The 24,870-nt window shown below is 39.0% G+C and overlaps 1 protein-coding gene across 2 annotated transcripts in view; it reads right to left on the reverse strand.

The window, feature by feature from the left end:
* The window catches only part of LOC105252722 (homeobox protein araucan), a 70,782-nt gene that overhangs the window by 17,549 nt on the left and 28,363 nt on the right, over positions 1–24,870 (reverse strand). For both annotated transcript variants that reach the window (XM_025408283.1, XM_011260252.3), the window contains 2 exons: positions 13,174–13,572; positions 4,765–4,898 (listed from right to left, as the gene is read on the reverse strand). In XM_025408283.1, coding sequence (XP_025264068.1) covers positions 4,765–4,898; positions 13,174–13,572 — 533 coding nt within the window. The remainder of the gene's footprint in view (positions 1–4,764; positions 4,899–13,173; positions 13,573–24,870) is intronic.

Here is a 24,870-nt window from a genome sequence, read left to right on the forward strand (position 1 = left end):
AGGCGGCCGCCGGGATACGTCGCCGGTAAAACGAGCCTCTTCTCGACTTCTACCTTTCTTTCCCTTTTTTTTTTTCCTCTCACTCTCCTCTCCGACTACGTTCCTCCTTTGCTACTACTACCGCAAGAAAGCAGCCATGTCCTTCAAGAAGGAGTCTTATCGATTTCGATAGGCTTCCGAATCCGAAGCGATTCGCGAAAGACGAAACAATAAAACGCACGTATGTATTATACGATATTTGACGACATTTCGTCTGGGACATTTTAGTCCTTGCACGAAACAGAAGAAAAGTTTTTTAAGCTTCTCGTGAATTACAAGCGAACTTTACGAAGAGTTATTACATTAGTTTTCAATATCTATGCTCCAATTATACGCTAGAAAATGAAGCATTTATAGAGAGAAAATAGATATATTTGAAATAGCCTGCGTGTCGACGAATTTTTTTCTCAAATTTTTCCGCTAATTCGCCCCACATTAGAATAATTACTCGTTTTGCAGTGCGAGAAATCGTGACATTCTGGCGAAGAAAAGAGCCATGTCGAATCAGAAGCCCGTCAGAAATCGACAGAGGCTGACGAGCGGCTTCCAGATACAATCAAGCTTCGCCCCCTTCATTAATATGCGCAATTTCGACTGCCTCCCACACGTCCGACCCGCGCCGTGCAATTATCTACATACACAACGAGTCTCTTTCTCTCTCTCTCTTGGCATTTACATACTAAGTGTACCGTTGCGTGCCGAGAGGAAATCGCTGGGATTGCGTATCGACGTAATCGCGCGTCTCGTATACGCGAACAGTCGATGGATGCGAATGGGAACGACATAAAAACTTGGCAGATGCGCGATGAGCACGATCCAATTTCCCCCTTCCTCTTTTTTTTCACAACGCAATTGATTCGCGAAAATTTCATCGTTATTCTCGATTCTTTCAATCATACAAAGGTTTTATTAAATCGAAGATGTACAAATAATATAAGGAAGGAGAAAGGTGCATTCAGACTTTGCGACCTGCATTTCTTTACCGGTAAGTATGTGTAATAAGCGCGTTAGGGTCTTTAAACGTCAATAATTAAATGCCTTGGATTTATCCATTCTAAAGGATTGTGTTACGTTCGTAACGCGAAAGTTCACGGATCGGCAAGTGTGAAATAACACTATCTATCATCGTATAAAACTCCTCGACACGGCTCTCCGTTGATGCGGAGGCATAAACCGTGCGACAAGCGTCCTTGGAGAACTCGACGTGTACGAGTTTCTAACGCGCGACTTGCCAATAAACATACAGATTTAACGTATCTCCATGCTTTCGTGTGAATTTCAATTAATCTCGGTGTTTTGAATAATTTATTTATAAGAATATCGTCACCTTTAATCCATTACTAGCCATAAGCAAATAAGAAGAGATATCTTTTTCGTTGTTAGAACGATTGCTTGAACGAAAGATCAATAATCGATCGTTGACGTCAGATGCATCGGATTCAGCAAATTGATTTCACGCAACGACGAGAAAAAGGTCGCTCGTATTTTTGTATAAGTCGAGGATCAGCGTCAATTTAGAAGCGCGATACATACTTTACTCGTGGGAGTGAAAGGGAGAAGCGGTGTTATATATGCGAAACGAAATTGGCGGTGAATGACGGGAGTGTGGGGCAACGGGGAAAGGGGAGAGGGAGTGAAACGGCAAGATTGTCGAATAGCTACGACGGCTAATAACGATGTGAAAGGGTGCGTAATACTAGGCACTGCCGGCACTCGAGCGACTCATTAGAGGCTTTGCATATGGTGGCGTCAACCTCGAAAGGTTAACCAATATTGGCAGAACGCGCGTAATTACGTCCTCGTATAAGCATGTGTATATATATGTATGTGTGTTTATGTATGTATATTATGCGCACAGATAGCTTCAATAGTTACGCCCGGCTTTGGATGCGCAAACGTTTCCTATCCGACCAACCAACCAACCTAGTCTCTCTCTCTCTCTCTCTCTTTCTCTCTGTCTTTGTCTCCCGTACATAGCATCTGCTTCGCTGACAAGATTCGCCTCCGCATTCGCGTTCTACGATGAACCGATATGTTGTCTGTGTCTAATCATCGGAGCTTTCTCCTACGCGTTATTCCAGACAAGAACAAGCGAAGCAGGTACTTGATAATTCACAAAACATATTAGTGAGGTATCAGAAGGAAATAAAGCATTGAAAAATTCCTTCCTCTTGTAACGATCATTATTTTTGAAATTAAAAAATATAAAGATGAAAAGTAATCTTGAGGATTAAATATCTTATTTTGAATCTACTCTCTCGAAATATCTGAATCGCATTTATTCTGGGTTTTTGTTTTAATCAAACTGTAAGAATATAAGAATTTCGATTGTTTACTTTATCGATCGATGAAGTGTATCTTGTACATTTTCTGTACATTGAGCAGTTTTTCTAGAATTATATCGGTTTAGGCATTTCTTTCTCTGGACGATATAGATGGAAAAGACGCGGATAAGTGAGCAGTGCTATGGGAAATTAAAGGGAATCGAAGAGAAAAAGTCCGCGCATTTCTCTGATCCCAACATAGTCAACGTCCGTACGCGCGTTCATCGAATAAAAAGCGGTATCTCCCGATCGGGCGAAAATTAAGTTGGTACTATTCGCTGACGCAATGTCCTATCTTTTAACAGGTAAAAAGAACGACGGCGTTCAACGGCTCCGTCAAAGAGATATAAGATTGACTGTACATTTAACGATTCGAAAGAGTAGAAACTTTTGTATAGAAACTTCTGTCACATTTGTCACATTGCATATTGTATCAATAATATTTTGTTACTAAAAGCTGCACGACAAATCTGTCCCTGTCATTGAAATCCCCATTGACGTCTTAAATATCCGCTGTATTATCTTATTGCACACGGAGAGAACAGACGCGCTCATTCATCATCCAATAATAAATAACAGGACGTAGAATGAAGCTCGGGTGTACAACGACGCGAACGGAGAAGAACAGAGAATTCCATCAATTTACGTGAAGGCAACAGAAAAAAAAAGAGAAAGACACTTTTGCCCCCGCTCAAAGTGTCCCCAAAGGAACCCTTTCACGGGGTAGTCGGTAACGACGTATTTCTCATTTCCTGTAATCAGAACGTTCGCGCCGGAGCGTCCCAATCGAGTCGCTTCAATTTACAGGCCTCGCGCGCGACGGCCCGGGGCACCCTTCCTTGTGTCGCCAACAACAACGCAGAGTCCGCAACTTTCAACGTCGCTGATAAAACAATAGCGGTCCGACGGCGTCGAAAGTGAACGAGCGCGTAGTAACCCGTTTAAGGGAAGAGGAGCAAAATTCCAGGAGCGGGAGAAGCGAACGACAGAGAACGGCCGTCGTATTATTAAGCAAGTAAATTAATAGAGGCTTGTGTGTCCGGGGAGAGAGTGGCGAGGGAGAGCGAGACAGTAAGGGCGCTGAATTCCACGATAAACAATGCCTACCCGTCGGAGTTTCTCTGGCAGGCGCCGCCACCGCCGCCGCCGCCGTCGTCGAGCACACGCAGACTATATACCTAAACGGGGGTGGCCCCGATGAGGGAGGGAAAGCCTCCCGTTGCGTGAGTCACAGCGCGCCTGCCTATGCGTGAACGTCGTGCGCGAGTATACGCGTACATACATTTGCGCGTGTGTGCTTGCCAGGCGGACACGAGGGTTGCTAAGCGAAGCAAGTAAAGCACCTGTGGGAGCCGACTCGTTTGGAGGATACGGAGGTGGCCGGGGAAGTAGTCGAAAGGGAGTAGACTGACGCGGGGAGTAGAGCAAGGGAGGGAGAAAGAGAGAGTGAGAGAGAGAGAGAGAGAGAGAGCGATTTAGAGTCAGAGACAGAGATGAAGATAGAACGAGAGAGCGACGGAGTTCGAGAGTAGAGTGGAGAGGCCTGGCGAACGGGCGAGCCAACCCCGGGGAGGAAGCCAATCAATAAACTCACTCACTCGCTCTCCTACGGAGAGAGACCTACTGCTCTCCCTACGCTCGCGATGTGGCGATACCGCGCGCGTCTGTATATGTATGTATATGCATGTGCGTGTATGTACACACGCGTCCAATCTGGAAGCCCCCATTATATACGCCCACTCGGCTGCCTACAGCCATTTTGTAGCCGTCCGTCGTGTTTGGCCTAACTCGAACGCCGAAGCACCTTCAACCCTAGCTCTCCCTCGCCCCCTCTTCATCCTCCTTTCCCCCCTTCGAGTTTGACAGAATTCGGGAATCACAGTTATCGAATGTCGATTTGACAATGATTATCAGATGTATTACCGTATTAATATGTAATGTACTTGCAATCAAGACTTATGTAAATGACGAGTTATGAATTATATATCTATTTATCCTTGAAAATGCTGGATAGAAATACCATCATATATATTATCCATCTATTATCGCAGAAAAATTATTCTCCACGTCGGATGTGGTTTCTCGATCGAACAGCGTTACAGCTCATCTCAGCAGTCGGACGCAATTTTATAACGGTCCATTCTACCTCTCTCTTCAGGTGCGCACGTGCACGGAGGAGATATTACGGATTCGCGCGATAACGATAACCGTCGTCGCGCGGAAACGCTTCTAGCGGAGTATATACGCGACGACGCGATCGTGACTCTTGTTTTAATGGCGAGGAGCGCGGAAGGCGACGGGGGCCCCCGGGTGAGAAGGGGGGAGAGACGGTTCGGCGCTCTCCCGGCGGTGGTTTAATCTAATGGAGCCGAGAGACCATGAAACCTGGCGATAAACTTACCCGTAGGCGGCCAGGGTTGGATCGTAAGGGTAGTAACCCGTAGCGGCAGGTTGAAGGGCGGCCGTGCCCCAGGCAGCACCCATGTCCGCCGTCATGCCCATCCCCGTCGCGTCCTTCAGCCCGTACGGATTACCCTGCAAGAGCGTGTGCGATAAGCGTTATAATTTATTTTTAACACGTGTGTACATATATCGCGTGTATATAAATTTCCCGATGTTAAATGCATTGACATGCTATCTTGGAGATTCGTAAAAAAAAAAAACAAATAAAAAATTTGGGGAAGTTGGATGATTGAGTATTTCACGTGATTTGACATTTTTCGAAAATTATATAGATTTGCAAAGAATTCTAATTAAATTCTAGTTATAGATTATTCTACAGGTTGAGAGTTGAGATACGTGAGGCTGTGTATCTGAGAACCTTATGGAGATTCAATCCAATCCATCTCAATTTTCATCGATAGACTGTGACTACAATGAATCGTAATGGTCGTATAAATATAATGCTCGACCTAAACCACCGTACACAGTGAGCGGTTTGTAGCCTTAAGAAGATTATACGAGCACGATAAATGTCCCTGAAAGAAATCTTTCAACCATCCTCTACCCTTTTGGTTACTTTGCGACGGCTTTAAGAGGCAGGGATAGAAGGATGCCGCGAGTTAACCAGGTATTTCTAAAACATTATCACGGATAGACATCGACTTGTTGGTATATTAATAGAGCGTGGTGTCATCGCGGGATACATTATAAAGACGCGCTATAAAAGAGGAACCACCGAAGAGAGGAATAAGATGGGAATATAAAGGAAGAGAGCGAAAAAAAGAGAAAGAGAATGAATGTGCAGGTGAGAAAAGGGAAGAAAGCGGCACGTTATGCGATTCTAATGGTAGCACAATGGGATGATATTATTAGCGCAACGGCTTAGGAACGGTCTTTGGCGCCACAGAGTTTCATGTTACATCTAGTCGTCATCGTCGGCGTTCTGATTCATTCCCTCGCCTCTAACCCGTGTTTCGATTTTCGAAGGCCCTTACGGGTGTCCTTGACTCTCTTCCCGTCTCTCTCTCTCTCTCTCTCTCTCTCTCTCTCTCTTTTTCTCTCTTTCTCTCTTGCCTCGGCCCTCATCGAGTGTGGCTCCGGCACACGCATATATCTCCGTTTTTATTTTCTCCTCTTTTCAGAAGCGGCTTTAATGGCGAACTGCGGGTGGTCCGACGTCGACGCCTCGGACTATTGTTACGGCTGCGCAGTCACACCAGGGTCACCGGTCGCTCGCTATAACCGATTATACCAAGCGCGCCTGCATTAAGGTGGCAATAATCGTTGCGCGCGCCCCAAATCTTGCGATGCATGCGAGCGCATTAGGGAGCGCAAGGTGGCTTTAACTTGACTCTCTAGATTCGGGACAAGCTAATGCAGCAGCCCCTATATAGGTTGTTGTGAAAAACGCGAACACGTATATTCATTTTATGATAAAATATTTTTTTTATTTTTCCTACCTCTATATCATATATATATATATATATATATATATATATATATATATATATATATATTATAATCGATGGAATAATTCCCTCCTCCGTCATAAGTTTTGTAAACTATTCACGGATTGTGTATCAATCGGAATCTATATAAACGGCAAGTTATACGATATTTACATGAAATTTTCAAGCAATAGATATTTAAATATTTATATCTGTGCAAAATGGATATTCTATTTTCTTTTTAATAACCACTCTGCGCGCATTGTAAAGGTCTTACGGGGGTCTTATAGGTATTTTCGACAACCCGCTGCGCCACCCACTCCATTCAATGCTAATCCGATTCTTATTATATTATAATGTTCGTTGAATCGGACCACCGTTTCGAATCATCCGAAACATGTACTTCCTGCTCAAACATCCGATAAAAAAATTCAAAAGAGTAAAGAGAGAAACGCAGAAGAAAGTCAACTATAGCTACAATTAAGCACAAGAAAATATCAGCAAATGAAAATTATTAGAGTATAACAATTATTACATTGTAATATATACATTTTATGTTTTGCTCCTAGTCGCGCAATTGATAGTATTAAAATTTATGTTAATATTTTATTATACAATATATTATATTATATATTGTAAATTTATATTATACATATAATTATTATTTATTTCCTTTATAATTAATTTTACACACACAAAAGCTTCACAAATAACATACCAAATATTTCATATCTTGTTCTATCATGTGCACAATTATATTTAGAATTACAAATAAAATATTTGAAAAAGCATCAAAATCTCAAATGTTTCATTTTCATTTATAATTAATAATTCATTTATAATTAATCGATATCGACAGATTATATTTTCTGAGAATTGCATGAAGATAAAAACGCATGAAAATAAAAACATATAAACTTGAATTATATTATCTATGCACTTGACATAAATGCTATTAAGAATATTGACAAGCGTCATTTCGCATTTTCTCAAACGACTTCGATAAGAGCCCCGAGAGGCATTATACTACAATTATATAATCGTTAGAGAAATATTTTTTTACACTATATATATATATATATATATATATATATATATATATATATATATCATTAGCGCGGTAATTTTCACCATGCACAAGTAAATATATTTTTTTATAAAAAAAATAAAGATTTCTCTCTCTCTCTCTCTCTCTCTCTCTCTCTCTCTCTCTCTCTTTCTCGCGTTTTCGACAAATCGTCTCGATACGAACGATACGGATGAGAACTATTGAGAGGACGGCGCATCCCCTCGTCAAAATGCTCAAAATTCCCGCACTAGGAACGCTTATGGCATTCCGGGCTACATTGTCGTATCAAGCGTGCCGGTGGGTCGCGTGCGCCAAATTGCATCTACGACGTTGAAATTCCACGAACGATTGACCGGCCGGACTGCAATTTATGCCGATAAAGGTGCAAAACTATGACGTCCGCGCGTCGTATCGTCCCACGCGACAAATGGCATTCCTGGGGTTTCGCTCGGTCTCTCAGGACTATAAACCAATACGCGCGAGGGGAGGATCGCGCAACGCGAAGGGCATCGTTGTGTCCTTCAGCTTATCGCATATCCACGCTCATCGGTCTCAATTACATCGAAACTCGCCGACTCGGAGACTATCCCACACACAGAGCGTCATGTGAAAACACCGACACAACCATGAATTGTGTTATCTCTAGAACGCTACACTACTATATGACTTAATGACTGTAATGGAAATTATCAAATAAATATAATACATGTAAATAAATTTCGTTTCTTTATAACTTTTGCAAAGAAATAAATAGTTTTCAACGTTTTTTTTTCAATGAATACGTTAAACATTATTTAAAAATAAAAATACAATAACAGAATTTTATTATTTAAAAAACAATATGTAAACAGAAATGTATATTTTTTAATTTACGCTTTTAGAAAGTTTGAATTTAAGATTTTTCGAAGAGAAAAATATAGTTATTTTATTTATAAGTTTAAAAAAGTATAATTACTTGAAAAAGATGAATATTGAGTAAATGTCAAATAAATGAGAGTTTCTTTATTGAAAATATTCGAAATAAAACTAAAAAATCAAAACAGTTTTATTTCTTTTCATTTTTTACGTGATAAAAATAAGTACTTTCTTTAAATTTATTAAAAAATTGAAAATATTAAAAAGGTATAAGTATATTTCTTATATAAAACAAGACAATTTTTTGTTAAAATTTTTTGTTAAAATCTTTTGTTTTTGAAAATTCAAAAGAAGTTATAAACTATATATCTATGCAATACACGATAAAATCTTTTACTTGTCATTGCACATAACTGATGCTTCCATTAAAAATAAAAGCAGAAAGCTTCATCCTTTTAAGACATATTTCCCGACTTTAAAAAATTTTTTTAAATGCTAATCTTTTTGACAAAATATCTGGAAGAAAAATATCTGGAGAGTGTAAGACATAGCAAATTTATTTTCAATATTAAATTAATATATCCTTAGTAATTTTATTTACTTTCATATATATGTTGATTAATTTTGATGAATTCTTTTTTAATCGTATTTGAATACAGTCAATTTTAATCGTTTATAATTTTTACAATTTCTTATATAATTTAAATTTCTAATAAAATTACAGTTTCTTTAAAGCAAATAATCAAATTATAATTTATTTCAAAAAATGAAAATACATTGTATATTAACGCGAGCATTATCAAGAAAAAGGTAAATAAAAATCGAAAAACATGATTTTACAGAATTTTAAGTTTCAAAGATTTTAATGCTATTTATATGTTCTATATATATTTTTTAAAATAAATTCAATATTCATTTTATAAAACTCAAAATATTCAGAAAATCGTTTGTCTTTCTTTAAAAAAAAGAATTTTGATATCTTATCCATTTTTACAGTACATCCGCCCTCTTGGTAGATACGTTCTCCGGTAGATATGTTCTTATCATTAAATAGAAATTCATATTTTATATATTAAATTTTCCCATTGAACGCTGCTTAAATTTTCTACGTCTGTACAGAGATTTTTATAAGAATTAAAGGAGAGGGAGTTAGTAAAGTTCTGTAAAAATCTTTTAATATCAAAAATTAATCATTAATTGTCACACACAATCAAAATCGATAATCCGAATAAATCTTGTGGATACAAAAATATTCAGCAATAGTTTCATAATTCTTATATACTTCGCGGATGTAATGCGCGCAACTATGCGTACGCACCCTGCACGTATCACATTGCATGCTAAACGCACTTAAGTGCCAATTATAAAAGTGTAACAATCTACGATTAAGAAAGCTACGCGTGTTACACTTTTCAATGAGCCGTAAAATAACGCATGACATCGTGAATCGGAACGTTACGACTTTTGTATTGCGGTGAGACATGCATGCTACAGTCGCGAAATGTTGCTATTGTGTTACCTGATTCGGTTGGATGAGTATTCGTTTCATATATAATATAATGCTTTATAAAATAGCAAGCACATTCTCATTAGCTAAATCGCTTGACATCTCATCAGAGCGAACATCAAGACGCATAATAACAGATATTAAATACATCGCTCGTTTTGATATATTAACGTCACGCGCATCAATTCATAACCAATTTCTGTCAGATAATGTTTTAGAAAAAACAAGAAAATATTGTAATTAATTCAATTACTCAATCATTTGCCTTCACTTCGACATGGAGTTACTAAAGATTAACAAAGATATTTAATTTTAATCTAAAATCTATGAACAAAATGCGAATGTTTACAGCTGTTTTATTTCGATTCGACCGAAATTGGAAGAGAAATGAGATTTCTAATTTTTTTTATCGTAATACGAAATATCCATTTGGAACAAATTTAGATATTCTAATCGAAATCTACGCTGTATCTGGAAAAATCTTGAAAATTTCTACGCCAGAGTTTTTGGAAATAAGACAAATCCGTCAACCGACGAGAAGAGACTCTCGCGTCTATTGTCGTTCTCTTATCTCGGGCAATCCTGCTCTCATCCTCCCTCGCGTTCGCGCACTCTCGTCGCCGCAGCATCCCCCGGTACAGTTCTCCCATCTCCCATCTCCCTGTTTCACGGCACATCCCGTGTATTGATTCTATAAACTCGTTCGCATCCTACGCGAGAGCGATGAGCATTCGTCTCCTTCCTTCGATTCGCTTGAGAGAAAAAGAAAGAAAAAGAAAGAGAAAGAGAGAGATAAAGAAAAAGAGATAGTTGGTGCGCATTCGCGATCTGTATCGTATACGAAATATTATGTCGTATACAATGTTCTTTCGATTCGAAAAAAAAAAACACGTCACTGTTTATGAGAAATATTGAAACAAATGTGTAGATTATGTAAAGTAATCAGTGTTTTTCCCTTCTTTTTTTAACATTTATCGCATAAACGCTATCTATAGATCGACGTTATTAATATCTCTCGCAGTTTTTGCCGATCCCGCAATCTAATAATAAATCTGCGATCCGGACCTCAGTGCGTATTTGCAATCCACCAGACATGTTTAATTAACTACATTAACCTCGCGATATTATTATCATGTGAAAGTGACTGTGAAATAACACATACAGGACATTTGATAGAGTAGTAAATCTCGACATCTACGTATCCAACATCATAAATATGTTATGATATCGCCGCGCTCTAATAATAAGTTAATTTGCAGAATAAGCATACCGAGTCGCAAGAATATAAACTCGCAAAATTGTAATCGCGATTTTTACGCCATTTTACGTTATTGAGAGATAAGATTTGCCGTCTCCTTCTTTTTTCCTCGTATCAGCGTTTATCTGGCGATGTGCACTGACTGATTACGCGGCGAACATCAAAAAGCCGATGGCTTTTTCAATTGTACAAGCATGACGAAAATGAAAATGTGTCGTAGCGATATCCGCATACGTATCTGATACGTGGTAATGACACATTTACGGCACGTCAATGGCACGCCGCCTCGCCATTACAGAAATTGCTATTACGGATAGATTATGTGCTACACATGTAGAACGCGTTGATATAAAAGTTGATTTTACACTCATGTATAAGAAAGTAGCGTTTTCTCGACCGGAACGCTTGAGTTGTTTTTCATCAAATTGTCATTGATATCTCAATTATTCCGCGATTGCCCAGTCACACGATTCATAAATAGTCGTTGCTCTAATTGATTTAGTCGCAAGAATTGATTAATGATGCTCTCTGCATATGCGCGATTGAAAAAAGTGCGTCTAATTTCTATCGTATTACTAATTGCATACATGAGAAATGAGAAATGTCTGATAAATGCATTCGTTGAATTTCGCTACGAGATAAGCCGTGTACAAATTACGCGCGATGAATCGCAATCAGTATAAATCTCCGTACCATCGAATCGCGATGCAAAACACGGAACATAGACTGTATCATTATTAACTCGGCTGTAACGATTCCTTTTTCCTAGATTTTCTTCTCCAGTGGCGGTTCTATTTAGGTCTCGCGGGTCGCTGGCCACGCGAAGAATCATTAATCGACAACGCCGTCTAGAAGCGGCCAATTAGTATAACCATCCGATAAGTTTAAATTTAATTGGCTGCTGCATTTTCTTCCGACTCGAGATGGCATCGAACGCGTTCATCAACGATGCACCTGTTCCGTTTTCTCGATCACGAAATTCCGTTAATGGGGTAAAAAAATCATCTGAATGCTCTTTTTAATTTTGTTTACCCTACACGAATTAATTTTCATGCAGGACATCTGTAGTTTCTCCATCCAGAAAAGAAGCCGAGTAAATATATTTTTGAACATAATTTCAATCCATAAAATATTTTCAATGTTGTACAAGATATAAAATGACGAGATAATAAATTGTGTGCGAAAATTATAGTACAAAACGTGTTTAACATACGTTTTACAAGATTCCTGACAACTCTGCGACGGAATCAGGACTGAAGCGACGCGCAATCGGTCGAGAAGAATTCCCTGGTGACGTATGCGTGCAAATTCGTCATCGTAGGCAGCCCCTTGAAAACGTAACGAGCAACGCGCCTTCCGCGAAACTTAAACGAGATTATCGGCCGTTTCTAGGAGAAAGGGACGCGTGAATAATTTGACGCAGCCGGTACCCGGCAGCCTGCGAAGACGCACGAATTCCTGAGCCAAGGGGCCGACGTCCGAAAGAGGGTACCATCGCCGGGATTCCAAGCTAATTCGCGGCAACACCACGTGCTAATCCGTCTTAAGTTAATACTGGAGGAGCAATAATCGCCCGGTACGCCTAGTACGACGAACCGATCAATTTGCATCCGGCAACGGTTGCTTTATACGTTGCGAAGCGTGTTGAAGGTCGAGCCTTCAGATTACACGAGGAACTTGTGATATCTTTTAATATAGTAGAGTATAATTTAAATTAGAGCACGGCAGATGGTTGATTGTTAAATATAGATTCGAGATTAATTTCGGAAGATATGGCACGAAACATATTTAATAAATATATTAAAAAATCTATTAGAAAATAAAATAAATAATGCAATAAAAATATATAATAAATATATATATATATATATATATATATATATATATATTAATATGATTATTATAATATATAATACGATTATTATAATTTCTCTCCTTTAATTTAATTTTTGTCATAGTGCCAACGTAATAAATTTGATATCATGAATGAGTCAAAGCAATTCATTGACGGATTAAAAAATTCGCGAAAAAATTATTTCAATTGTATTAGTTGATATCAAACTATTATGACGGAAATTTTCGATGTTTTTGAATCTAGAAGACCTATTGATGCTCGATTAAAAATTAAACATCTCTTCTCTCGTTTTTTTTTATTGCATTCTCGGTTCTCGGAGAACGCAATTGTGTTAAAAAAAAAGGATAAATGTTATAAAAAATAAACAAAAACTTACCAATGGCGGGTAGAACGCGGAGCTGTCCATACCGATGCTGGAGTAAGGCCCCTGATCGGTGGTGGATGGCGTCGGCGTGGGGTAGGAGGAATAGGAGGTCGCGGTGGGCCCTAGTCGAGGGTAAGCGCCCAACGCCAATCTCGCGGCGCTATCGTACTGACAACTGCACACCGTTTGCCCCGTCACGGGGTCCGTCATCATGGGCCTCCCGTTTTCGCAGCAACCGGGCCCGGTGGCGGCACCACCCACGGGGGTCGTGGCGCCGCCGGTGCCCGCGGGCCCGATCCCCGTCGTCGTTGTCGCCGTCGACGAGGGCGACAAGCCCCCAGGACTTAACGCGCTCCCCGATGACATTGCCGGCGACGTCGCCGTCGTCGGCTGCCCGCCACTCACTAAGAGCTGAAAGCAGAAACGCATAGTTAACATAGTATAATTGTATAGTTAATGTAGTATAATTTGTACGTGCGAGACTTAAACGAATTCCATACATTTGTTCGGGAAATCGAAAAGTTAATTTTTCCACTTTGTTTCGAGTCGATGTACGTATGTATATGCAATTGTGTGTAGGAGAACTTTGTATTCCTTTTGAACGGATTCTCATTCTGTATTCTCTTCACTTTTCAGTACAGATACATATAAATAACACGTAAAACAGCAGCTGCTTGCACGCAAATATGCATAGACATATCGCGATAAGAACATACATATGTACTACATATGCATGCACGACTAGAGAGATACAGAAAAAAATTTATTTTTTTTTTTCGCTGTCTTGTTAGCCAACTTACATCGCTTCATCGACTTCCCGATATCCGCAAGCATGAATATGTTGAATATAAATAGTAAATATGTATATATTTATGAAATGCGAAAACTGTAAAAAGGCCGATTAGAAGTCAATTCGCAAGATGTTGCATATATACAAAGTAATAATCCCTGAAGTATAATAATCTCATGAATTCATTAATTTAAATAGATAGCGATTCTGCAAGAATATCTTGTAAAAGAAAATTCTTGCCAAGAGGGAGAAATTCCTTTAACGGAATTTGAAATAATGCTACGCAAATTGTTAACGATGGCTTTTTTTGACAAAATAAACGATGAGAAAAAATTTTTACAATTTCTATTTTTTTTTTAATACAAAAATTTTGATAAGATTTTCTTCGATAATCATTCATCTTCGTCAAAAAGATATTACGAATAAACGTACGATATAAATTTCATGCTGTATTAAGTCTTATCGGAGAAGAATCTCGGCGAATAATCGCGAACGATTATTCCCCCACGATTAATAGCTCCGTAAAGCCTGTATAAACAGAAAGACGTCACTCTCATGTGCGTGCTCGCTCGCGGAGAGCCTGCCTCACGTTAAATTAGCCCATTGTAAATGAGGACGGAATGAATCCCCGGTAATTAATACGGCAAGGGTGCGGAGTTATTTCGAGAGGCTCGAGAGCCGCCGCCGCAAGTCGGCTTGTATATCCGCGTTGATAAAGCCTCCTCTCCGATCTCTCTCGCATTCCGTTACACGAATCGAGGAGAGAAGAGAGAGAGAGAGAGAGAGAGAGAGAGACAATCCGAAAAACACTGACTCGTTTACATATAGATCTTTCTATTCGTAGATCATGTCGAAAACGCCCACGAGAGCGTGTGACGGATGGGATCGACGAGAAATTTATCTCCACAAACAATTTTCCTTCGCGTTTTTATTTGCCCCTCTCCCTTTCGTGAATTATTAAAAACTCATGCGACATCGGGCTTATCAATCTCAATGTCAGCGCGTCTAGAAAAATACGACAATTCGCGGCCAAGTTTTTGCACACGTACATGTTGGGGGAATTTTTCATCGCGCGACAAGATGTCTCTCGATCGTTAGGCAATACCTCAGGGACTATTTACGTGGATCTTTACTCAAAAGTTGGACCATTAATATATGATGCTCCTTCGTCATATGATTGTGATATATTTCTTTTATTTCGAAAAAGATTCGAAATCATTTTTGCCTTCTTAAAACAACATCTGTGCAACAATTATCTACATAATTGTCTTCGTGAGAAAATTCGTGAGGAAACGCTTCCGCAACATCTCGAGTCGTACTGTTTACAATCTCGGGCTCATCGATTTTTCCGCGGGCGTCGTCAATACCCTCGCGTATTTTCACAAGAAATATCTCGGGACTTTGCAAAAATAAAGGGGGAGAAGGGACGGCGCGACCGTCGACGACGAGGAACGAGGTAAACCCAACTTTTGCGAACAAAGACTCCAGACTCTCGCGGTGGTGGAGTTACAGTGGTATGCGGTGGCGAATTCGGAGTTACGTGCGCGCGCACACGTGTCCCCGTTCACGCATAACGACACGCGACGTTTTATCGTGTACGTGCGCACGTGTACGCATACGTGTTTGCTCGCGCCGTCCTCTCCAACGCGCGATCTCTTTTTCTTCTCGCCTCTAACGAAACGTTCCGGGCACCTCCGGCGTGTGTGTCTGAAGCCATTCACACCCTGCTGGGTTTCCCACCGGAACCTTTTAAGACCTCGCCTCCACCCCCGCGGCAGCCGCCGCGAAAACCCTTCGGATCTCGTTGCGCAGGAAGAGTCGTCGTGATATGGCCCTATCTCCCTCGTGTCGCCTTCACCTTGTCGCCGATCGTTCCGCGACGCGCTCGTTGGCGAAGCAACCCCTCGAGAAGCCGAGTCGTGTTGGATTCCGTACGAATCCCGCCATTCAAGAGTTTTTTTCGCTTGAGCCTGCGTATTTTTTTGCGATATATACGTGAACGTACGTTAAGTAATTTCGAGTTCGTAAGGATCAATAAGGATTTATAAACGCGTCGTGAAGTTAGGAAATTCCTTCGTTGTGGTTTGCATAATGATATTATTGCTCAAATGGATTTCTACTCTTCGTAAAAAAAAATGTGGTGAAAGTTCGATTATTCGACGTCATCGTCCGGAAAATAGCAAACATTATTGGCATGATTTCTTGAACGAAACACACCGTTGCTATTTCGCTTGGCTGCGATCTAAGATTAATTTCATACGTGGAAAGTTGAATCGCCAAAGTTTTCTGATGTTCGTAAATGATCGATAATAGCAAATAATAGCAAGTCGATATAATTCAATAATTGAAATAATGATTCAATTTTTCTCCTTCCCTCAAGCTTTGCATATCGGATGATTCTCTCTCTCTCTCTCTCTCGCTCTCGCTCTTTCCATATGGAAATTTCAATATATTACATTTAAAAAAAGAAACAAATAATTTATATATATTAGCATATGTAGTAATTAATAAATTTTACATTTTAATGCAAAAAATTAAGTATTTTTTCATTTTTGAATAGATGGAAATGTACTTAAATACATACCATATTTCATTTTTATATATTAAAATTTTTTTTTAACTGCTTAAGTAAAGGCCAAATGGATGCTAAAGTCTTGCTATCGTATTATTATCGCATGATCGATAATTTTCATTATCGTAAAAGAAAAAAAGACCGGCATCTTCTAAGAATAATAAATCAGTGTTGCTTTTATCGCAACGATTAATCGAGAGATAGTCTCCCAATAATCTGCCTCACGAAATTGACAAGATTCGTCACTTTGTCGAGATAGAAAGCATTCTCCGTTACAACTTTCACCATGTACAACTTAAGTAAAGATCTTTGTAGCGACAGAATGTGACGTAGTCGACAAAGAATGTGATTCGAGATTCACTTTTTATTCTGTCACAATCGCGAGAATTCCATGCAAAGGAAGACTTTGCGACAAAGCGTATTGTGCGAAAACTGTTTTCTCCAGGGTGTCTACCCAAATCTTGTAAAAAATTCCCTGATCTTTCAGGTATTTTTTTCAAACTCTGGAAAGAGAATTTTTAGAGAGCTGCAACTTTTTCAAATAATTTCTTTTATTGTGTGCTTTTCTAATGCTCTTTTCATTTATACAAAGGAAAAATAAAGAGATTTAAAGATTAGATTCATTAAATATAACATAAACTCAATAGATTTCGTGATTAACGTTTTTTTCACATACTTAACATTTTCATTTTTCACCACTAAAAATTACAATGATGAATATATTACATATATTCAGTATATTTTGTTAAGGCATTATATTATCAGAAGAAGAATTTCTTTAAGTTTCCTTTTAAAATAAATTTCATAATAATTCCCTGATTTTTCTAGCTAAAAAAGATCCTTGAGAATTTCAGATTTCTCCAGGGAGCGTAACATCCTTTTTTCATTGATTTATACGCGCTTATTAAAAATGTGAGGTTTGATCTGGTCTGACTTTTGTTATACATTCTCTTTTCCAAATCTTGTGTACATGTATTTACGTACAATATATACACGCAAAAATCTCACCACTGTCATTTATCGACGCATCCACATGATTGCACGCGGCTGCGACACACGCACGAACGCTCACAGGCGTGAACGAAAGCAAGAAGGGGAAGGGGAGGAAGCGAAAGAACTCGGAGAAGCCGAAGTCCTCCAAGAACAGATCTTGCACACATGTAGCAATGTTGCGACCGACCTTTATAAACAGGATTACAAGTGTCAGGAATGAAATTGAATAGTGTAGTTGGGGTTAATCATGCATCATCGATATCATCTACGAGAAAATAATCGAGACATTTAGCTTCGCCTTTACTACATTATCTTTAATCTATTTTTATGAAACGCGTAAACAACAATTTATCTCTCCCTCCCCTCTATCCCTTCCTTCTTTTGTTCACGATAAAATTCACCAGTAGCTGGAATATCAACGTTTCTCAAGCAGCGACGCCCGAATCCTGTTATTTGCGTTTTTTAAAAGACGTATGTTCGTAAATCCATTACAACAAACTGGCAGCCACCAATTACGCGGACGCGCGATTTATACTGGAAAGATGGCGACCGGGGGGAGATTGAACGCGTGGTCGATCTTTTCTCTCGTCTGCCTCTCCTCGGAGACCGCTCCTCTTTCGCAAGCCGCAAGTCTTCTCTCTCGGGCATGTATCTTTCTCTCTTCATCGAAATCGCAACCATCGGTAAGAGCGAGCGAGAGTCTCGCGGCTCTCCCTTCGGCCTCTCCGGCGCGAATTCTTGTACGACAACGGCATTACGGGGCCCTTCTTCTCTCGACAAATTAGCCACCAAGCGGGGACTTTTATAATGTGCGGACAGAAGAGATCTTCAATTAAAATTTAACAGAATGCCGAGCGGTTCCAGATTGCCTTTCTCGTCGAGCAGTTGTCTGCGCATTTGCGAAAAACAACGTCGCAGGAGAGCCAAGCACTCGGCGCCAATTATCCGATACGACGTAATTAATTACTCTCTCGACAACATTGTATAATCGAGTTATTCCGCATCTGCCAAATAAATTGAAACAGTGAAAATTCTAGTAGCACGACACGGAAAGGATTGTTTAACGCGCGATGTTTAATACGACAGACGATGGATAATGCAAGGGTTTACAAATACGGACGGATTGTTAGTCGGCGAGCTTAATGCGACGTGCGAAGCCATCACGAAAGTCGCGAGCATTACACGGGAGCGGACGGCGACAGTTCCGCGTTAATTACGTCCGTCTGAGAGACGCGACAGACGGGACGCGGGAGGAGAGTTTCGTGAGCGCGGCTGTAAAAACGTCACCGCGCGCACGCATGTCGTAGGGCAATGAGATCTATTTGAAGCGTTAAAGACTGCTGTTAAAGTGGCGGTAACTCGACGTTAAGAAGGCGCGAACGTCGTGATACTCGCGACGGGATATTTTTACGCGGCTCGTTGAGGCCTTTATCGACGCCGAGGAAAATTCTTACGAGCATCCGCTCCGATCCGCCAGAATTAAATCGGCCGAGGAAAAGGACTGCTCCGAAATGAATTGCGATGAACCAGATTCTTTCTCTCTTTCTCATACAATTATTTTTAAATTTATCGATATCAAATTTAGCTTTATATTATCGTCAAATTGCACAACATGTTACATCTTAAAAATATTAAGATTATTATATTTTTTATATTTTTATTATATTCTTTTTATATTTATTAATTTTAATATATTTATCGTTATGTTATTTGCGCCTGTATATACTGTGGCGTATTCCGAAAGATTATTTTTGCCTAGTGTGTATTGCTATTTTTCTCTTTCAATTCTCATAAATAAATTTATATAATCTTCTTTTAAATTAATTGTTGAAACTAATTTTTTTTCTATATATAAACATTTCATAATGCAATTAATTTTTTTCCAAATGTTTTCTTATATATTTATTTATACATGTATTCTATATATTTCAAGAGATTCATCCTAGAGAAATCAATCATCTACCTATCTTTCTGTCTATCTTTCGATATGGGAAAGATAACAAACAATCAATTTTTTTCGATCTTCTTTCTAAAGTAAGTTTGCTCTTTTTTCGGTCCGATTGATTCGATTTCCGCGCGTCTCTCCTTCGTCGATCCTTCCGAAATTTTGCGAAAATAAAGAGAGCGACAAGTTGGAGTGCGCGCGCGCGCGCGCACGAAACGAGGCCGTTTCTATGCGGATGAGACACGTGCACCTTTAAAACCGGCAACCGGTTTTCGCGCGACGTGCGTGTAAAGGCGAGACACACAGAATCCCGGGACCGTTCGGCAAGTACGTGCGAGAATTCGTGGCGTAATTGCCGATTCCGTCAATCATCGGGCGACGGTGTTTTCATGCCGCTGCCAAATCCCGCGTGATACGAGATAAACAGCGCGTAATAACAAAGTATAACCGGATAACGACGGCATAATAATGCGAGTTAACGAAGTGAGCGGGACCACGAAATTCTCTCTTCAGACATGCGATCGTGAGAAGAGCATAAAATGAAAGGCTAATATCTCGTCGGGCATTATTGTAAACCGATGCGGGGAGCCGGCCACAACAAAGTTGTAGTTTTACTCTGTAATTACACGGGCGCGGCAATTTGTATATCATTAAAGTTATACTGCGCTATTGGGAATAAAAGTTCCGCACGAATTTCGCGACCGGATATATCCTTAATAAATTCTAATTAACCGACAATCGGGAGAAATGATCGGGAGAAAAGTATCAAAGAGAAACAAGTTGGATTCTTTCTTTACATAGCCTTTTCATCTCGTTCTGTCTCTCTCTTTCTTTCTCGGATATCGCCTAATTACTGGTTCATGAAAGCAAGAGGAGTGGCGAGAATTAGCGAAGCGCTCACACTCGCAATTGAGCCACCTCGTCGATCTCTCGCGTCACTCCTCTGCCAAGGGTTCGCGTCGATTCCCTCGCGATAACAATGGCCGCGAACAGCGCAAAAAGAGGGCGGCGTGAATGAAAGCGAGAGAGAGAGGGAGAGAAAGAGAGAGAGAGGAGAGAGAGAGAGAAAGAGAAAGAGAGAGAGAGAGAGAGAGAGAGAACCTACAGAGCACGATCCTGAAAATCGATATCACGGATGCCGAGGCGCTTCCGTGTCGACGGTCGTAATTATATGCCGCGGTGCACGATATATCGCGTTGCACGATTCCCATTATTGCCATCACGGTAGTGTAACTTATTGTTAACGAACAGAGCACACACGATGCTCGAGCGTAGATAGACGCCGTTGAATGACGGAACGATCGCGACCAGTTTAACGCAAGTTTTTTAGTATGCGCGCGCTTACACGTTTACATACATACATATACATACATATACAACACACACACACACACACACACACACACACACACACACACACACACACACATATACACACTCTAAAATGCATTCTAAGAAGCGTAACCTCCCTCTTTGATTTTAATAATCGACTCAAAAAAAGATTCCGAGGAAATCTGATCGTAACTTTTTCCTCACAAGCTCTGTTTCATTTTTTTATATTCCTTGATTATGATAATTTCAGTAACAGTTAAGTCGGTAATAGTTTAAACGCGTTCTTGAACGATGTTGTGGCGTAGATCGTTTACGATTTTTTACATAGTGTATCTTATTTCTAATTAAAAATAATAATGCAAAGGTCCACAAGATAAATCAATCAAAAATATAAATAAAAGGCTTAAAGGACCAACGCAGAGATGACTGGTTGCGAAAAATAAAATTAAAACGGTTATCACAGAAATGTTCTAATCTATCATATTCCGTTTATTATAATAACGATATACGCGCGTTTCGACCATCTTCAGGTCCTTATCAATATCAGTAATCAAAATAAAAATAACAAATATAAAGACAAAAAATAATACATGATGTAAAATCAAATGAAGTGAGCTGTCAAACGACGCAAACAATAATAAATAATAATAAAACCTTGAGAAGTCAAAAAAGTCGATATGTTCTCGCAACTTAACGGATGATATTTAAATGCGGCAAGCAAAACGCAACAACGCAAATAAGCGGATACGCAAATCCGCACCGCAGCAATCTCGCTATGCCCTCAACAAACGCCATGATCCCCTCGATGAAAAAATTCAATCCAGAAAGAATTCCGCCTTGAGTCCAACATGCATCTCAAAGATAAACAACCGTCAAAGATGCGTAGGTCCATGACAGGCCAAGTGATGCAATGGGCAACAATGCGTTAGGATAATTCTAGATATCTATATAAAAAAACCAGACGGAAATGAGCTCATAAACACAATTAAATTATAACAAAATACTACCCGATTAATGAGACGAGACTACTAATATAATGAAAAAACTGTTATAAACAGTTGCAATGTCAGAACAGCAATAATGCAAATAAATAGTGTGACACGATTAAGAAAAATTCATACCCTGTCTCAAAATTAACAGAGAATAATGAACAATTACTTCGAGGGGAGAGCGAAACCGGCACAATACACACGTCCTTGTTAATAGCGCTAAACTGATAGACTTGATCGAGAAGAGAGGCAAGCGAGAGTCCACTCTATGGAAAAGGGGGGGGGAGGGGAGAGGGAAGAAGGAATATGACTTCAAAAGGAGAAATTTAAACAGAACCAAACAATTCCAAAAATTCAATGTGAAAACTTTTTAATAATCGGCAAATATATCCTATCCAAAAACTCAGTATCACTCTGAATGTTGATGCTATGAGACTGACTGCAAATATGCAACATTTCTGCAATCAGTCTCTTTCTAAATCTCGGTTCTTCTTCTAGAATGGAAATGTTCTCCCAATCAAATTCGTGACCCTCCAGTCTATGAAGGGACACGACTGAGAGAGAACCGGACGTATATCGTTATTATAATAACGCGCGTATATCGTTATTATAATAAACGGAATATGATAGATTAGAACATTTCTGTGATAACCGTTTTAATTTTATTTTTCGCAACCAGTCATCTCTGCGTTGGTCCTTTAAGCCTTTTATTTATATATCTTATTTCTTATCTACACTAATCTTACAATAATTTCAAGGAGATAAGATCGCTAGCAAATATTAAGTAATCAAAGCTATCGGGATATAATTGATCCGTAATTAAAATTGTAGATTTTACGACTTGTCCTATTCCATCTACGGCGAATCGCGTTAATAAATAGAGTATAAACGTCAATTATCGCATGTGCTTAGAAATCATCGGTACAAGGTAGTCATTATCTTACGGCATGGACGTGCAACGCGCACTTGTTCGTAAACCATGACAAATTTCGTAACGCCATTTAGATAATTATACATAATTACTACGCTTATGTACATGTTAATCATTCGTTTCCAACGGTATAACCGGATCTCCTACTCCATTTGCGCGATGTATGTAGATTACGAATAAATGAACGGCTCATCGTCAACGCGACGCATTCTATCCTACATTTGATCTCGTATATTGAATGTGACGGAAGAAATTTTTTCCCCGCGTATACATACGTATTCCAATGAAATAAATACTCGAGGATATTTTGCTGTAGAAAATATTAACGAATCAAATGCGGTCAGGTATCTTGAGTAATTGAAGCGTTAGACGTTGTTTAAATTTCACCGCTCGATACTCGTGTTTTAACGAATTCATAGGACTTGGATAATTTTATGGGATCTCGAGGGAGAGATGTGTCGCAACGAGAAGCACGGATTACATCGAAATAACACGGCGCAAAGTTTCTCTTCAAATTACTTCACGTCCCAATGAATCAATCAAGAACGCGGTATTTATAAAGTGAAGGTACCGCGTTGCTCAGCACGATTATGCAGATTCTTGACTCGTTAAAGAGAAAAAGAGAAAGATCTCGGTGTCATATTTTTATCTTTTTTTTTTCCCCGGGAATCGGCGAAGCTGCGCCTCCGTGTCCGGAATTCATCGAGGCTTCAACTTTGACGTTGCGGCAAATAATAATGCAATTTACAGCGCTCACTCGCTTACAACGGATCCTCCGCGGCTGCGGCGGTCGATGCGGGTAGACCTACCCGTATTATTGCTGCACCTGCGCGACCCTCGATGTACTTTACGTGCGCGGCGCTTTTATCGGGCATTATTTATTTCCATCTTTCTCTCTTTTTTTTTTGGAGAATGCGCGATGCGCGTGCATCATCCCGAATCGAAATTTTGCTCCAATTTTAACGTCAAATTTTTCACCCTTACAGATTCTCGAGGATTAATTTATCTTATCCTACTTTGTATTTTAAATGAACAGTAAACGAACAGTTTCCCACTTGGAAGGGTTTTCGACAAAACTATAAATTAAATAGTTTCAGAAGAGTGATCCAATTGTTTAAACTATCTAACTATCTAACTAAAGTAAATGGATCGAAAATCGAAGTTGAAAAGGGGAGAAGGGAATTTCGAAGAAGATATCTACGAAGAACAAAATTGTAATACCCGTACCGGATGTCCTACGAACGTACCGCGAGTATAATTTTTACAGAATCGATCTTTTTGCGGGAAGACAATTTTTGAGTTTTTGACGTAAAAAAATGATCAAAACTGATTTTTCTTTTTTCTATTTAACATGTCAATGTGTAATTACAATTTATGTGATACATTCCATTTATCTATCCATCAATTCCATATATATATATATATATATATATATATATATATATATACCAATCTATGTGACATTTATAAAATCCAATTAAATGAATATAAAAACAATTTATGTGATACATTCCACGATTCGCATTGCACATGAAACCGAAATTATACATTCTTGCTTCATATTTTTAATTTTAATATAAATTAAACGGCATCGTTAATAAAATCATTGAAGCGATTTTCAATAAATTCACTAGCGAAATTGACACGGAAGGGTCAAGCGGAAGAAAAACTCCAACGAAACGCGCGACTGAATATTCATCGCGGACGAACTAGAATCTTAATTACCGCCTATCTAATTTAACTCGACAACCGACACATAATATATCTTTATAATGCCATATCATTCAACGTTTTGTTAACATTAATGTTGTCCCGCATATTCAACAGTGTATTTTAATATTATGTGTACCGAGCGATTGTTACAAACAGATTTATGCAAGAGCTAAGATACTGCAATATCGTCATATTTTTTCATGTAAATTTATATAAATATTGACATCGTTTTTTCGATCTATATTTAAATGATATCCAAATGTGCCGAAATTTTATTTCGTTTCAGTCTTTTTATGTATAGCATTAATAATACTCGAGTATTACGATGAATAAATAAAAAGCTAACAATATTATTGAAAGTTCTTTTAAACACTGATATTATTCCATAGAAAAATAATTAAGAATAAGATGAAGATAGAAAATTATTTATATATTTAGTATTAA

The sequence above is a fragment of the Camponotus floridanus genome, unplaced genomic scaffold (genome assembly GCF_003227725.1).
Source record: "Camponotus floridanus strain SB8 unplaced genomic scaffold, Cflo_v7.5 scaffold20, whole genome shotgun sequence".
Lineage (NCBI taxonomy): Eukaryota > Metazoa > Arthropoda > Insecta > Hymenoptera > Formicidae > Camponotus > Camponotus floridanus.